At 40.7% G+C, this 16,233-nt stretch overlaps 3 protein-coding genes and 1 long non-coding RNA gene across 14 annotated transcripts in view; 2 read left to right on the top strand and 2 right to left on the bottom strand.

The window, feature by feature from the left end:
- map4k5 (mitogen-activated protein kinase kinase kinase kinase 5) overlaps positions 1–2,491 on the top strand; it is a 28,401-nt gene extending 25,910 nt beyond the window's left edge. For all 11 annotated transcript variants that reach the window (XM_026151497.2, XM_080293621.1, XM_080293622.1 and 8 more), the window contains one exon: positions 1,450–2,491. In XM_026151497.2, coding sequence (XP_026007282.1) covers positions 1,450–1,537 — 88 coding nt within the window. In that variant the 3' untranslated portion in view covers positions 1,538–2,491. The remainder of the gene's footprint in view (positions 1–1,449) is intronic.
- LOC145422356 (uncharacterized) lies at positions 2,370–7,071 on the bottom strand. Its single transcript, XR_013903638.1, has 3 exons — positions 6,940–7,071; positions 6,167–6,252; positions 2,370–2,929 (listed from the first exon to the last, which is right to left on the bottom strand). It is a non-coding gene; the product is annotated as an uncharacterized LOC145422356 (long non-coding RNA).
- On the top strand, positions 3,275–11,808 carry cdkl1 (cyclin dependent kinase like 1 (CDC2 related kinase)). The gene is made up of 10 exons (XM_026151524.2): positions 3,275–3,415; positions 4,989–5,179; positions 6,104–6,225; positions 8,000–8,072; positions 8,406–8,496; positions 8,957–9,157; positions 9,282–9,364; positions 9,508–9,564; positions 9,660–9,821; positions 11,005–11,808. The coding sequence occupies exons 2-10, from the start codon at positions 5,012–5,014 to the stop codon at positions 11,104–11,106; spliced, it is 1,059 nt and encodes a 352-aa protein (XP_026007309.1). The 5' UTR covers positions 3,275–3,415; positions 4,989–5,011; the 3' UTR covers positions 11,107–11,808.
- On the bottom strand, positions 11,512–16,206 carry dmac2l (distal membrane arm assembly component 2 like). Its single transcript, XM_026151531.2, has 4 exons — positions 15,912–16,206; positions 13,943–14,151; positions 12,178–12,349; positions 11,512–12,057 (listed from the first exon to the last, which is right to left on the bottom strand). Exons 1-4 carry the CDS (start codon positions 16,004–16,006, stop codon positions 11,943–11,945), a joined length of 591 nt encoding a protein of 196 aa, XP_026007316.1. The 5' UTR covers positions 16,007–16,206; the 3' UTR covers positions 11,512–11,942.
- Positions 16,207–16,233: the final 27 nt, after the last annotated feature.

Raw genomic sequence — 16,233 nt, 5'->3', positions numbered from 1 at the left:
AGCAGGATGTGATTTTTAGACTCAGTCAAACAGAGCATGCTCAAACTGGAGGACGATCTCCCAGCAGCACCTCTCGTTGAGCGGTGACTCCTGATGGAGCCGCCCCGACTTGTGGCACCAGAGCGAGGCCACTCTCTGCTGCCCAGCCCGCCATGTTTTATTCACCGCCGCCTGGGCACTGCCAGCCTGGTTTGAGTGTCTCTCCGCGCCTCTGTAATTTCATCTGATGGAACGGGCAGTATAGACTGCAGCTTCTCCGCTCAGCTGTCACCGCCACAAGGCCGATGGCATCTGAAGATGCACCCACTGCCGTCCTGATCTGGCCGTCATCTGACTGTTGATTACTTAACATGCATGACTCTGCACACTGAAACCACGAACATTATGCAACACGTCGCTAATGTCAGTTTCAGTGCAGTTCAGCCTTTTTTCTTTTCTTTTTTTTTTTTTATCAGACTGTCAATAATCTGATCAAAGCTGTGGGTGAACGAAGTCAACCAGCTGTCTTCTCGTTGTTTCTCTGCATTTTTCAAACTGATCTTTGAGTGTTACACATAAAATATGCATAATTTTCATCACTAAAAACATCAATTTTACCCATTTTTATCAATTTAAAAAAACAATACAGTAACATAAGATTAATGCTTCACTGGGGAATCTACGTCTAGCTACACTATAACCCTTCTGAAATCTTACGGCATAATCTCATGTCCATCTCAGGTCAATGTAATTGTGATTTGCCTGATCAGCACAATCAATTCCTCCTGTGCTGTTTCGCCACAGCTTTTGATTTATTAGTGACAGAATAACGGTCACCCCCTTAATATGAGAAATAATAATCATAGCATTAAAGTAAGGACTCACAAATGTCAGCAAATTCCTGAAACGACATCAGGAAGTCAAGGAATGTAGAACTCCAGGAACAAACATGAATATGAAAAAGTCCCTGCATTTTATTTCTATCATGACTGACACCACATATAAAACACCAGGACACAACCACGTGGTAATGAACACGTAATGCACCAGCATAAATGCTAGCAACGTCAACCACTTATGTAGGTTACGTTGTAGGCTTTATATAGATTCCCAACAAATGTAAATCAGGGCTTTAGACCTTTTTGATCAGATTATGTGTGGGGAAAACAACGAGTGATAAGAAGAATCTTCCAGGATTTTAGATGATGAGGGAATGAGGGTTTAGTTGAAACACCTGGATCGTGTTGTAGGGGTTTTTGGAAAAGTAATTACCGGGAAGACACGTTGTTGTCAGAGCTGTGTAGACGAGAGGAAGTGATCGAAGTGGAAAATCAAGAGAGCAGCAGGGATTTCCAGTAAAAGCAAAGCGAGTGGGGGAAAAATGGCTTCCTTGCATTAAATGACTGTTGTGTAAAGAAACAGGATATTATGTTTTTCTTACAAACTGCTGTTCCTGTGTTTCTGTTGCAGGGTGGTGGTCTTAGAGAGTCGACCGACCGACAACCCCACGGCCCTGAGCAACCTCTATATTTTAGCAGGTCATGAGAACAGTTACTGATCCTCAGCCAGTGACTCGCCAGGTCTTTGAAAAGTGGATAAGAGGCCTCACTTTTGGGAGAAAATGACACTCTTAGACCTGCGTTTCTGTTACGAGAATTGTCCGGTTTAAAAGCGTTTTTGGGAGCTTTTGTTACTGATCACGGGATCTGCAGGTCAGTAAAAGAGGAGCCTGGTCAGTTCGGATTCATACGTAGCCTTTCACCAGCAAGACGTTAACTGTAGCCTCCGTCATCTCAAACAATGCGAGGACTGTTACGAGCAGGAGGAGAAGCAGTAAAAAGCTTGAATAATCATCATTACTTAGCGTTTTCCTCACTTTCCTGTTCTGTGGACTGAGTTACAAACAAATTATCTAGCGGTATTATTACAAAAGTGCCATTAAAATTCACAAGAATTGTGATTGTATTAGGAAACCATGGGAGATTTGTTGTGTTATTGTCTGTCACTCATAATTACTGCCAGTGGCAAACCTTAGTAAGCTTGAGAGGAGATTTTACAAGCTCTGTAGTGAGAATAATAGATCAGTTGAAACAGAAACTCACAAGTGCTGTGGGTTATTTAAGCAATATTTATTAACCTCATCTTCCGTAAGAGGGTATGTTGGATTTATACACGGTGACGGAGCGGTCTGTTGTGTTAAAATTAACTACCTAAGCAGCTTTCGGTTATTTTTACTGCTCTGTAATATAGTTGCATCTCCTGCTCTGCTGCATTTATTTTATTTTATTTTTAGAAATTGGATATACTGTACATGCTTTTGTTTTTATTTTTCTTTACCCCTCCCTCTTTTATAGACCCTTTACTTATCATTATTTGCACCATGTAAGCACTTTTGTACATTTTTATTTAAAATAAAAAGACAAAATGAGGGACTGCTAGGTTTTATTAACATCTCTGCATTCCCTTTGCTTAATGTGTACTGTTTTTATAATAAAAGCTGTTGTTAACATGAGAACGAGCTGTGGGTTATTCTTGTGTCGTGAGATAATCTCTTGTTAGGGAGAGCAGGTGATGGTGAGTTTTAGTTTCCATTATTCCTCTTTTTTTCGTTCTGCTTTCAGTCTGATGTGACTCCCTGGGCTAGTTGGTCGCAGTGAGACCAGACTAAATTTGCAGCTCAGTGTTACGTACTGGATGATATCAGGCTGATGTGGTTTAAGGGTTTTTGATGGTCGGGTAAACATGGACTCAGATGTGTGAGAAAACAACCCTAAAATGTTTCCCATGTGTCAGTGGTTGAGCTCTCCTGTTAGACTGAAATGAGTCAGGCATGACGATAATGACGTTTGTAGGTAAACAGCCTGACAAAGGTAACTCTCTCAGGTGTGATAATCCACAGGAGTCCTGCTTTCCCTTTTCCTCTGGAGGTGGGGGGTGGAGTCAGTGGTTCCTATGGACACAAGGGTGGAAAAAAGCAGAAGTGTTAAGTTGTTGTTCAGGGAGACTTATTCAGTGGGCAGCACCGGAAGTCATGTGATCTTACTTCCAAAATTAAACACGCAGCTGATTCATCAAAATAGGAGTTAAAGATTTGAGTTTGTTTTAAGATAAAATGCTTTTCATACTTCATTTTTAACAGGTGTGCAAGTGAAGCACAGTCAAGGGATATTAATGATGATAATGTTAAAGAAGTGACAGCATTAAAAATGAAGAAAAAAATGCAGTTACAGTTGGGTCACTTTATTTTGAAAAGCGCGACCGGATGTAGGTTTCATTTAACCACCTTTACGGATTAAAAACAGGAGCTCGCTGGAGCTGCAGGAGTAGTTGTTCTGTGATCGTCTACCTCGCAGGCTGATGTTGTTTGGAGGAAGAAAAGGGTCCTCCTGAATTTGGATTTCCTCTTAAAGAAACATCTGCGAGCATTTTACGGACAGTAAGTTTATAAATGTGATTTATTTTGGGTTATTCTACTTTAATGGTCAGGATTATTCGTCCATAGGCTTTACAGAAACACTTTATTTCCATGTTAAAATTAAGTAGCATGGGTATTTAAAAAAAAAAAAAAATAGTTGCACCTTCTCGAGGCATCAATTTAGCAATTTTGTTTTTTTTGTTTCTAATAAATTATACAGTGTCCAGGCACTACAGAAGGCAGGTGTAAAGAGATGAAATGGGAAGTGCTGTATTTATCCATTATTTGGGACATTATTTTGTTATAGCAGTTGAAGTAATGATGAATAGTTGATAATAACAATCATGTTATCTGACAGATGCCTCTATCAAAATATCCATGTTATCCATGATCAATAGAAGTTTGTTCAGGGACTTGCTCTCCACCACAGCTTCAAAGGTGCTTCCAGTTTGCAGCCAATCACAGAGCCAGCCTCTTTGGATGAGATTATTCAGTCAGCTGTAGCTGTGCTTGCTACAACTGACTGATAAATAAGATCTTCATCTTCCTCAGGAAATAGACCCTGTTCACACCCTTCTTGAATACAGCCTCTGTGTTGGTCTTCTAGTTCAGTCTGCTGTCTGATGATGGGACTCCCAGGTGCTTGCATTCCTCCACCACATCAACTTACTGTCCCAGGATAGATATAGCTAGTGTGGCCATCCTTTTTCTTCTGAAGTTGATCATATCTGTCATCATCTTATTCCCATTCAGAAGCAGATGATTCTCACTAAAGGCCCCTCACTACTACATCCATCCACTGCAGAGTATTTGTGTAGGTTGCACGGAGCTGCACAGAAGGACTGAGGTGCAAATAAATTAAAGATAATCTCCCGATTTGTGGCTCAGGATGTAAATGCACACAAAAAGATAATAATTAAGATGTCATTTGTGTGTATACATGAAGTCAGCAAGTGATGTAATAATGTGTGGCCATTCCAAGTGGACATTTCTGTACTTCTTTTCTCATAAATATTAAATTATGTTTGCTTACTTCAGGAGTCACCTTTCATTCAGATATCTGGACCATAATAACAGCTTTTAATCATAAATATCAGCCGTTATACTTAGAGGTTATATTTTAATCAGAGGTGGTATTTCCCCCTTTGAAATGCATTCAAATTTTTCAGTGCAGCACTTTGATATTCTCCTCACCATGTTATTAGTCTTATCTTTGTGTCCCCCTCAGGGAAATGACCGAATATACTTTGCATTGCAAATGTTTTTGTTACGCAATCTGCTGGGAGATGGGTGTAACGTTCCCTCTTTGTGCAGGGCCATTTAGGAAGTTACCCTAACATTTTCATCCCTGTAAAACGAGCTTGCATGCAGGCATGCTTTTGACGGGTCAAAAGTTGCTCATACTTTTTATTGCTGCAAAAACATGTTTGTTTGTTTGTTTTTAAAAAAGCTAATTTTTGCAGCTTGGCTTGTGTAAACCATTCATAAAAGCAGTAGATTATCAAGTAAAGCCCCCTTCTTCCTTTCTTTTCCTCTTTGTCTGTTTTCAGGCTGCCACTGCTGCTTGTAAAGTTTTTGTTTTGTCTCCTTTCAGAGGAGCACTGCTTCCTCCTCAGTATGGAGAAGTACGAGAAGATTGGAAAGATTGGAGAGGGCTCGTACGGAGTCGTCTTCAAGTGCAGAAACAAAGACACGGGCCAGATCGTCGCCATCAAGAAGTTTGTCGAGTCAGAGGATAATCCCATCATTAAAAAAATTGCACTGAGGGAGATCAGGATGCTCAAGGTAAAGACGCAGCCTGTCTGACAGAAGCTTGCAAATTAGTACAGAAGTTGCGAGAGAAAAACATCAAAATGATAAATGAATAAAAGAGGCATGTAATGCTAAAGTCTGCTTTACAAAACTGGTCTTCTTAATGCAGAGTTGCAAGATAAAATTATGTGACTAAGAACGAAATATATGACTTACGAAGTTACATTTATCAAATAAAAAACTCATCAGGATAAAATTATTAGCAGGAAGCGTAAAACATTCACATTTTTTTACTTTACAAATCAAGTTTTTATCATAACTCTCAGCCAAACTGTTGTTTTGAAACTTTAACTCAGTCTTTAGAGGATTTAAATCTTGTTTTTAATGCAAGGAAATGTAAAGCATTCCTCCTCCTGTGCAGCCAGCGGGAGGGACACGGTGCAATTAATTCTGCCGACAGAGGGGAAACACTTCGCTTTCAAACCAGCAAACTTGAGAAAAGGTTTAGAGGGCTGTAATCAAATGAAGGCAAAACCCTGCAGGGTCAGAGCTGACTCCAGTATTTCAGTTGCAGTGTGACATGTCTGTGAACATTGAGTTATCTTTTAAAAAAGCCTCTGGCACGAGTTGAATATCTTTCTTAGGCTGTAAATTGGAAGCTTAGGCTCAGTTGTGGTCAAGTCATGTGTTTTGTTAACGATGTACATATTTATCAAAGATGTACCGATGCGTTTGTTGGTGGTTTAATTAGTCATGCAGTGGGTGGGAGCGCTGGAGGCCTGCTGGACATCAGGAGCTCGTAAATAGGACAGGTTGTCAGGGGCAACAGCATGTTTATTACCCTCTCTTAACAGTTTAGTGTGTTTGAGATACAGACAGAGACTGATGAGCCACTCCTCTGTGCAGCAGATTCTGCTTGTAATGTCTGTTTGGGATTTCTGTTTTCTGTCTGTGCAGCAACTGAAACACTCCAACCTGGTGAATCTGATCGAAGTGTTTCGACGCAAACGGAAGCTTCACCTGGTCTTCGAGTACTGCGATCACACCGTCCTCAACGAGCTGGACCGCCATCCCAGAGGGTGGGTGTGTCTCCCCACAAAACCTCCCTGAAAGAAAGAGATGCATGCATTTACTTGGTAGTTGCTTTGTAACTGCACATGTTTAAAGAACAGCATTGCAAACACCTGGCTTTCGGCTATCTCCAAACTTCATTTATATAACATGTATGCCGCTTTGTCCAGCTCTGATGGGCACAACGCTCATCTCCTGGGAGACTGACTGGCTTTCTGTGGTATGCTTACAGTGATGCCCTCCCAGAATGCTTTGCTGGAAGGGAGCCACATTTTATAGGGAGTGTTTTGGCTCTCCAGTCCCCCCGCCCTCCTCTAGTCCTGGCCTATAGCCTTCAGGCCACAGACGGGTTCAAAAGAAGAGACAACAAAATAGATAGAAAGGGGCTGAGATTGTTATAAATCGCCAGTCACAAGGCTCGAATTAGCCATTTCCCCAGCAACACTGGTAGATAGCGGCCCCTTGACCAACAAAGCCTCAGTTGTTGAACATTGTGCCTCAAGAAAGAAATGGCTGGCCATTACTGACTGTCATCTTCAGCCACAGAGCGGCAAAAGAAAACTAGAAATGAAACAAAACAGAGCAGAAAACAGAACAAATGTATTTTTTTGTGTTTTGCTAAATGAACCGTGACGAGCTACGCGACTTCTATTCCAAGCTCCTCCCAAAACTGTCTCACAAACCATTATTTTATCAAATCACAACATTATGGTCTTACTGACCTTCATCGGGTACAAAAAGCAAGTCAGTTTGTGAAATTTCTTTCCTCGTAGATATTCCAAGATTCCACAAAGTGCTTGGAATCCACAGCAACTCGGCTGCAAAGTGTCAGATCACGCAACGTTACAGAGGAGTGTCGCTGAATGCATGAAGGATGCTAACATTCTTCTTATTCACTAACTGCAAAGCTCCAAACCTTCTGTGGCATTAACATCAGCACAAAAGCTGAGTGCCGGGAGCTTCGTGACATGGGTTTCCATGACCCAGCAGCTCCCGTAGGCATAAAGTGTAGGTAGCCTTTTATACTGTATGACTGGCCTCTTTAGCAGCACCACTCCAGGGATGTCTGTTTGCTGGTCAGTCTACCACAGGGGTGCCCAATCCCAGTCCTTGAGAGCTACTGTCCTGCAGCTTTTGGATGCACCTTGTTCCGACACACCTGAATCAAATGAATGGCTTGTTATCAGGCCTTTGCCAAACTTGATGGCATGCTGAAGAGGTAATCAAACCATTTGATTCCGCTGTGTTGGAGTAGAGATGCATGGACTGGGATTGGGCACCCCTGGTCTACCACCTTCACACCCCACCTCATCAATGACTTTACGGACCACACTGAAAGTTTTGCACAGACATTGATGACCCCCAGAGCATGCATCTTACAGATTTTACTGATCCCAGACTTTTTTTTTTACCAAACCAGGGGTTTTATATTTTTGTTCACCACCACACAGACCCAAAACAATATAACGATACAAAACATAAACAATATAAATACTAAATCTAGTAAACATGGCAGAAATCTTAATGTCTGTTTTTTTGGCATCACTTGGGCTTGTTGATAGTGTATCAGGAAGCTTGTTCCCTCCAATAAAAGGCCTTACATTAAGAAAGGCAGGCAAGCGTGAAGCTCCAAGCTCAGTCTCTGACAATGTCATCACGTGTTTGGAAATTTTCCAGTAAACCCCATTTTGTTCTAAGAATCTTTTCCAAGATCAACAAATACCCTTCAAGCTCGAATAAGTTTCTGTCTATCAGTTAACTGATTTCCTCCTTGTCCTACAGCGTCCCAGAGCATCTTGTTAAAAGTATAACCTGGCAGACGCTTCAGGCCGTCAACTTCTGCCACAAACAGAATGTAAGTGACGTCACGCTCGCTTCTCCCACCTGACTCCTCACGTAGCGTATTTCCCAGTTGTCAAACCTTCCCCTCTGCTTTGTTTTTCAATTCCTTCCTCCTCCCTCCTCCACCACCCAACAAACACTCTGCTTTATGGCTCTTTTTTTTTTTTTTACAAGAATTCCTTTCCCGTGGCTGACCAGCAGTTAATGTATCACCAAGACACAACAAACGCTAGAACGGCCCCCGTATAACAATGTGGCTTGAAGTCTACAATCTCTTTCTACTCCCATCAGAAAGCATGTGGTTAAGTTCATAGAGTGGTGTAACTCTACTGTACTGTCTCTGCAGTGCATCCACAGAGACGTCAAGCCGGAGAATATTCTCATCACCAAGCATCAAGTCATCAAACTCTGCGACTTTGGCTTTGCCAGGATACTCAGTAAGTTCATCAGCAGCTGCAACAGTGTTGACAGTGCCCCTTAGTGGTCACTGTTACCATTACAAGTGCATATTCATATTTACAACTTAATGAAAGTTACCCTAAACTTGGTTAAGTACTTGCTGGATAGTTTCAGTGCTTCAGATTCACATAGAAGAGTTCAAGGCTTGTTACTAATATTTGTTTTAATCCCTCATTCAGAAATGATTCCCTGAAAACCAACAGAAATCCCCAACAACAAACTTAAGATATTCAGTTCAGTGTCACACAATGAAAAAGAGCAAAGTGTCTCTTTCTGGGTTAAATTTTGACAACATTCGCTTTATTGAATTACAGGAAAACGGCTAAATGATGTTTGCAGCTCCAGGATTACTCACTGAATGAGTCTTTGCAGAAACTATGTGTGTTTTCACTGATAGTTGAAATGATGTTGGATTTTGTGCATTTCTGTGTTTGGCAGCTGGTCCGTGTGACTACTACACCGACTACGTTGCGACCCGCTGGTATCGCGCCCCTGAACTGCTGGTGGGAGACACTCAGTACGGCCCCCCGGTGGACGTGTGGGCAATCGGTTGCCTGTTTGCTGAGCTCCTCTCGGGGACGCCTCTGTGGCCCGGGAAGTCGGACATGGACCAGCTGTACCTGATCATAAAGACCCTCGGTAAGATCAGCCTCCTGCGTAAAATGCCTTTACATTTTCGGAGAAAATAGCGATTTTTTTCCCTAATTTTATCGGTGAGGTATAATGCGTTATACTCGCTATTCGCTGTGTGATTATGTTCCAGGAGATCTGATTCCTCGACACCAGCAGGTCTTCAGCAACAACCAGTTCTTCTGTGGAGTATCCATTCCAGAGCCACAACAGATGGTGACGACGAGTTTTGCTTCCTTTATTTCAGTCAGAAAAGGCCGAATAAAGATCATTTCACTGAAATAATAAATGAACAAAAAGAAATATCTAAACTTGTGACTGTCTTTTCAAAAAGTCCTTTTGCTCTTCGGTTTCTGCAGGAATCTTTGGAGCAAAAGTATCCAAACCTCTCACATCAAACTCTGAGCCTGATGAAGGTGAAGTTGTTTTTATTTTAATGTTTGCAGTTCTTCCTGCTGCTGTTTTACAAAACTGACAAATTCTGGTGCTCTGTCCACACGTGATGGTGCAGGGCTGTCTGCGGATGGACCCGTCTGAGCGGCTGACCTGTGAGCAGCTCCTCCAGCATCCGTACTTCGACAGCCTGAGAGAAAGAAACGAGAGCACATCTCGACAGCAGGACCGCTCCGGCAACAAAAGGACACGTTTACCTCGCAGACACATTCCCCCCGGGGTGAGCAGCCTTCTGTTCCAATGATAAAGATGACGTATCATATTTGGGATAACTGGTGCCAAACTGGTTGTGTTTTAACTTGAATACAGAATTGTCAGTGGTTATATCTATATCGGCTCATACTATTAAAACGAGCACTTAAAAGTTACAAATCAAAAACTACTTCTTATATGTTATTAATAGATGACTACTTATACCACTTATACTACTTATTATATATCAGGATATAATAAAAGATAATCAGGTCCCGAGGTCTGAAATTTAGGTAAATACAACATCGATGAACTACAAAACATAACATGACAGTTTGTCCCGAAAGAACATCTGCAATCGCCACAATTCAACTTTATTCTCAAAATGATCAATATTTTTGTTCTTAATTTGTCCCCAATTCTCCATCATAGAGGGTAAGTAGCAGTCAAGTGTTACTAATAAAGTGCACTTATCTAATGATCATCAACGAGGGTCACCGACTCCATACAAGCAGAGGTTTTTGGCAGTTTGCAGGACTGTAGCATGCAGGTGTGTGTTAACACAAAACCAAAATGTTCCCAGAAGTGGACATCCCAGCAAATTCATCCTAAGGTCAAATCATGCAATGCTCAGAGAAACTAAAAAACAAAACAAGAGCTACATCTCAGTTAGCATGTTGAATGTGAAAAAGACTGAACAAGTGTGGCTTGTTTGGAAGGAAAGCCTCTTCTCTCTAAAAAGGACATGTTAGCACAGCTTCAGCTTCCAACGTTGCAACTAAACAGATGACAAGATTTCTGGAACAATACCATTTGGACAGATCAGACCAAAGTTCCACTTTGTTTGGCCATAAGCACCACATTTGGTAAAAACCAAACACAGTGCGTCAGTAAAACACCTCACACCAACAGTCGAGCACGGTGGTGGAGGAGTGAAGATCTGGGTTTGTTTTGCACTCGAAGAACCTTACAGCTATAGAGTCGACCGTGAATTGTTTTCCGGGGTTTTCTAGAATTAAATGCGAGGCCATCTGTCCGACTGGTCAAACCGGTCATGCAACAGGACAATGATCATAATCACGGCAGCAAATCCACAACAGACTCTCTGAAAAAGAGACCCAGTCAGAGTCCAAACCTCAGGTTGTAAAACTCATCGATCTTTAAAAAAATGCCCTTGTAAACTTGTTTTTACTGATTTTTGTGCTCTACAGTATTTGCCACAGTTGACCAGCAGCAGCTTCTTTCCAGCTCTGGACAATAAGAGGTACTACAACAACCTGCGCAAATTCAACTATCACCTACCGAACATCTAATCCCGCTGGTCCTGATCCGAGTCCAACCACCACCAAGAGCTCAGTAACGTGACGCATACTCCAGTAGCACTTTTTAAACACATTTAATGAAGCTCCAACCACTTTTTATGAGGTGTATCACATGAGGTGTCTCTAGTATCTCTCTCGTTGATGTCAGTCTATGCACTACTCCCAGCAGGTCATGTTGGTTTATGTATGTCGCCGTCGTTTCAGGCTGATTTTGTATAGAGACAAGAAGCAGTGAGCTGCTCCGCTCGTAGCTGCACAGTAGACTGAAGGAAAAACTCCAATGTACTGCCTTGCCTGGTTTGCCAAATGTATTTTTATATAATAACGGGCTTTATAAGAGCAACTTGTTTGTTATTTTAGTAAGTTATAATGCAGGACATGAAGTTAAACTGCTCGTGAGCGTTTCAGAAAATCTTATTTATTGACATTAGGAGTAAATACAGACATTAAACATCCTTTATCCCACTTTCACAAACATTTATTAGCAGCAGTCGCACTGTACTCAACGTCTCTGGAATATTGGTGCTAAGGATGTTTTCAGCCATCTGTTTGTCCTCAGATATTTAATGATGAATGCCAAAATAATCTAAAAAGAAGATGTAAATTACTCTTAAAATAAACCTTTTCAATTGCTTTCTCTATGTACACACATATGGAGTTACTTTGAATAAATATCACAGTGAACTAGTGTCACCAGCGATTTCATTTGACTCTTTGTTGGACTGACGAAATGACAACTCTGTGAATGATTACGCCACACCTTCTCGCGACAAAAAACCCTCAAAACCTAAGAATAATGGATGTTGTGCTGTGTGCCATTCACACGATCAGTCCAGGTCCAGCTGTATTTCCAGATGTGGAAGTGCAGTTTGCAGCCTGTCAACTGTTGTCTGTCTGTCTTTGATTCCGGGAAGATCACTGAGAAACAGATACTCCAGTTTCCTGAGAGGAAGCATCGCCTAATTACTTCATTCGTTATAAGATTGTTTTTTTAAAAAAAGCACCATTAAAACAAGCAGTACTTTAAATTTGTTTCCTTTGGAGCAAACAATAAACACTGACCTGAGTTTGTGCAGGGCGATAATACCCTTATCAGTCACATTTCCACACGACACCACCTCCATCATGTACAAGCTCTCCTGCAGGTTCTCTATGGAGGTCAGCCTCTCCAGACAGGCATCTTCAATGTAGATACACTTATTGAACTTGACTTCTTCCAAATGTTTCAAACCATCTAGAAAAATCAACGTTAAAAAAATGGCATCAGCACGTTTAGGAAAAGGGACTCAGGCATGCTCTCCTTTAAATATATATATACTGGAGTTCAGCAGCCAGCAAGGTCAGAGAAAGCGTGCGTGCCTGCTTGGTGTAAAATATCCCGGACACTTGCGTCACTTTTAGATAATTAGTCTAAGAGAGATGCACTTTCCCCTCGCCTTTCTTGTTAACACCACGGAAGGGAATCGCTTTCAGGTCAACCGTCGAGGTCGAAGCTAATGCAAAATTTACACTTTCTGAACTTGGCTTTAATTTTTAATTTAAACACACTCTTTACTATGTTAATCCAAAGCGAGTTCAAAGGGAAATAACCTATGTTAACATATGTCAACATCTGGATTTACTGATGTTAACAGAACATAAGTCCTAATGACTTATGTTCTGTTCCCCCAGTGCCATCATTAGGTCAACAAGATCATTATGAAGCTGGAAGTACAGAATATTGAGTTCTGTCCTTGTTGATCAAAGCGTCCCTTATTAAAGTTCACAGTCTGTCAGTTTTGTAACATATTTTTGTTGCAATGTTGCTTTTAATTTGTTATATTATATACGAGACATATATAACTTTATTTTTAAAGTTAAATTTGTTTTGTTTTTTTTAATGATTTCTTTGACCAGTTCTTTTTCCAGGGTGGAATGATTGCACAGCACACATTTTAATCACTTTAAAAACAAAAACTGGGTGCATAGATTTGAATTTGCTTTTGATTTTTTTCTAATCCATACAGGGCTGAAGATGTATACACTCAAAACTATATATATACGCATTCCCCTAAATCTTTTAATAAGTACGCTGAAGGTTCTACAATGTCTTTTAACTTGACAGGGCCTATTAACTTCTCATTAGTGATCATGATCGACCACAACAAGGATTTGTTTACCAGCACTCATTGGATTGATCAATACTTTGAAGAATTGCAGCACCTAACATGGACAAGCTAAATGCTTTCTGGAGAAACCTTTAATGGTCAGACGACACGGACATTAAGCTGGAAAGTGGATGGAATATCTTAAGATTACTTCCAAATTGTTCAACTTAACCTTAAATCTGTAAGGCTGTATGTATATATTTGAGCCTGTATGTATTCTTCTGACCCAAAGTTTGAAGTAAATTCAAATTTGTACATTTGTGTATGCTGCACATCTTTAATGACATCTGCACAGTTCAAAGGAATCATTAAAAGCTCAAAATAATTGTGAGATTCACGTCCATGGATGTAAACTTCTGACTACAACTGCATGTATATCTGAGGTTAACAAAGTACTTATCCAAAAGGCATCCAAAAGATATTTAAGTGCAGACGACGAACCCTCTGAATCTAAGAATATGGATTTTTTTCTTTCTTCTGTGATATGAGATCAGCCATTAAACACAATATTAATTCATCAATGTTTTCCTCCCCATGAACATTTTTTCTGTTAATTAAAAAGACAACAGCCTCACCAGGTGTGTGACTGTACACTTAAATATATCTGAGACAACATCCGCGATCATTAGGTGAAGACGTCAATGAGTCTAGAACAAGAACATGATGTTCTCCACACTGACCCAGGTAGTCAAACCCTTTGTACATGATGCAGGATTCAGTGGCGTCAATCGCCTGGATCTTGTATCTGCCCAGAGACCCAGTTGGCAATGCGTTGTAGTCGAGATGCCAGCGATCAAAACCCTGGAAGCGCACTTTAGCACCACATCTCAGCAACCACTCTGCTGCTGCTCGGTCTGGGCCCACAGCTTTTATCCTTTCATAGTCCACCCTGAGTGAAGATCAACAAACAGTCAAAGTACTGCACATGCTGATATGTGATGAAATGTGACGGGTCACATTTGTTGGGTGCAGAAAGGGAAGAAGGGTCAAGAGACAAAAGTCAAAAGTCCTATTGACAACTTCCCCACTAGGGCAAATGTTAAAACCTGAACTAATCATCAACGGTTTACAAAAACAAACATGTTGTCAGTTCATAGCCTGTACATAGCTTGTACTCACTACAGCCTGTACATACTTATAGTTATAGAATATTCACAACATACTTCATACCGTGTACATTATAACATAATAGACCCATTTCTGTAATATACTTACATATCTATATTATTGCTAATATATATTGTAATATATCTATATCACTAAAGCACTTCTGGATGGATGCAAACTGCATTTCGTTGCCCTGTACCTGTGCATGTGCAATGACAATAAAGTTGAATTCTATTCTATTCTATTCTAGTTTATTTAACATGAAAAAAATTATTTTAAGCGCCACTGGACTGTAATTCCTCATCTTTACTAAACAGTTACAAGCAAAAATCTCTGTAAATGAAACAAAAGTGAAAATTAATTTATAAATACAGGCCTAGAAATAGCTTTTCTGTTTAAGTGTTTGTTTAGACTTTGTTTATATGATCTTAGATAAATGGATATGTTTCAATGTGGGCTTTCTTTTCTTTGTTTAGGGAAAAAAATAATACTGTAGCTGACCCATTGTGTCCATTTCTACCCAGCTATGCTTTTACTGGATGGACGATGTGTTTAAGATGAAGCCATTGGCAGTCAGATCCTTTCTAAATGGTATTGCATGGGGGATCAAAAACTGACTTTTGCTCTTCTGCGTTCATAATTCCATCAATTTTGACAAGATCCCAACACTGTTGTCTGAAACACAGCTCCAAACCATGACAAAGCCTCAACCGTGCATTACAGATGGCTGTTGATACTCACTATTGTTTCCTTCTTCTGACCCCTTCAGTACATATTGATGAATCACTCCATCAGACCTGTTGTCACTGATTTTTGGTCAGGTTCTTGTATGATTTAGCATACATCACGCTTTTTCTTTCTTTCTTAAGAACGGCTTCTTTATAGCCATACTTCAACCGAGGCCATTTCCAATGAGGCCTCAGTGAAGACTAGATCGATCAACAGAAGATCCAGGTGCATCTCTCAGGTCCTGTGTCAAGTCTTACCTGGATTCTTTTTCTTTTATATTTCTTAAGGACATCACTTTCAGATAGGTTTGTCTGCTGTAGAAGCTGTAGTGGCTTTTCACTTGTTATTTTGTACTCAACATGTCCAGTTTCCAATTTTAATGACACACCACGCTGAGATATAAGAAGTTTTAAGCTAATCTCTCTTTGGGAATCATCTTGTTGGTGTGAAAATCCTATTTTATGCCTATCAAACTGTATTATATTTAGCATTTTTCATACATTCAGCTACAGAAACAGGAACAAATTACAGGCTGCTAGTAGCAAAGTGCCTAAAGACACGTTTTAAAGGGGTGTTTGCCAAGTTTTTTGTTATGTGTTGACAAAACTGGTTCATTCCTTGAGTTAAATGCCTGTTTTATGTTTGTCTGACTCATAGGTCAGGGTTAAGTCTCTGAATATAGTCAGGTACAAGGACTGGGTTCAAAATGAGAGAAAAAGCAGCTAATGTCCAGAAAAAGAAAAGTATGGCTCAAGACTTTCGTATAGTGATGTATTGTTAAGGTGGAGGTGAGTTAATAAAAAGGTGCCTCACTTGTTGAAAACGGCATTGAGCCAGCCCCAGAAGTGTCTGCGGCTCCTCTCCGGGTGAGTCACCGCAAACTTCACCGCCTGCGACAACAGTCTCATATCTGAAAGCCAAACTGCGCACTGGGAGTTATCTCCTCTGCTGGCTCTCACCGACAAACAGCGCAGGACTGCGACACATAAACAATCCCGTCTCTCACCTGTCCTCCCACAAGCAAAGGACAACTGACAAACACTACTGTTTACATTCAGAGCGCAGCCATCATAGCTCTAACCTTTAACCTTAACGACGTATCACGAATAAAAAAAACGCGGTATCCAATTGGCTG

This window comes from Astatotilapia calliptera, chromosome 19 (genome assembly GCF_964374335.1).
Source record: "Astatotilapia calliptera chromosome 19, fAstCal68.1, whole genome shotgun sequence".
Lineage (NCBI taxonomy): Eukaryota > Metazoa > Chordata > Actinopteri > Cichliformes > Cichlidae > Astatotilapia > Astatotilapia calliptera.
Note: the sequence above shows the minus strand (reverse complement) of the source record. Positions and strands in the feature narration are given on the sequence as shown.

What these genes read in the sequence shown, in the direction of transcription:
- dmac2l (XM_026151531.2), bottom strand. Translation starts at nt 16,006, where the DNA reads ATGAGACTGTTGTCGCAGGCGGTGAAGTTTGCGGTGACTCACCCGGAG. An exon ending in CAAAGGGTTTGACTACCTGG is followed by an intron (nt 12,350 to 13,942) that starts GTCAGTGTGGAG and finishes TGATTTTTCTAG; the next exon opens with ATGGTTTGAAACATTTGGAA. An exon ending in ATCGCCCTGCACAAACTCAG is followed by an intron (nt 12,058 to 12,177) that starts GTCAGTGTTTAT and finishes GCTTCCTCTCAG; the next exon opens with GAAACTGGAGTATCTGTTTC.
- cdkl1 (XM_026151524.2), top strand. Translation starts at nt 5,012, where the DNA reads ATGGAGAAGTACGAGAAGATTGGAAAGATTGGAGAGGGCTCGTACGGA. An exon ending in GGGAGATCAGGATGCTCAAG is followed by an intron (nt 5,180 to 6,103) that starts GTAAAGACGCAG and finishes CTGTCTGTGCAG; the next exon opens with CAACTGAAACACTCCAACCT. An exon ending in AAACTCTGAGCCTGATGAAG is followed by an intron (nt 9,565 to 9,659) that starts GTGAAGTTGTTT and finishes GTGATGGTGCAG; the next exon opens with GGCTGTCTGCGGATGGACCC.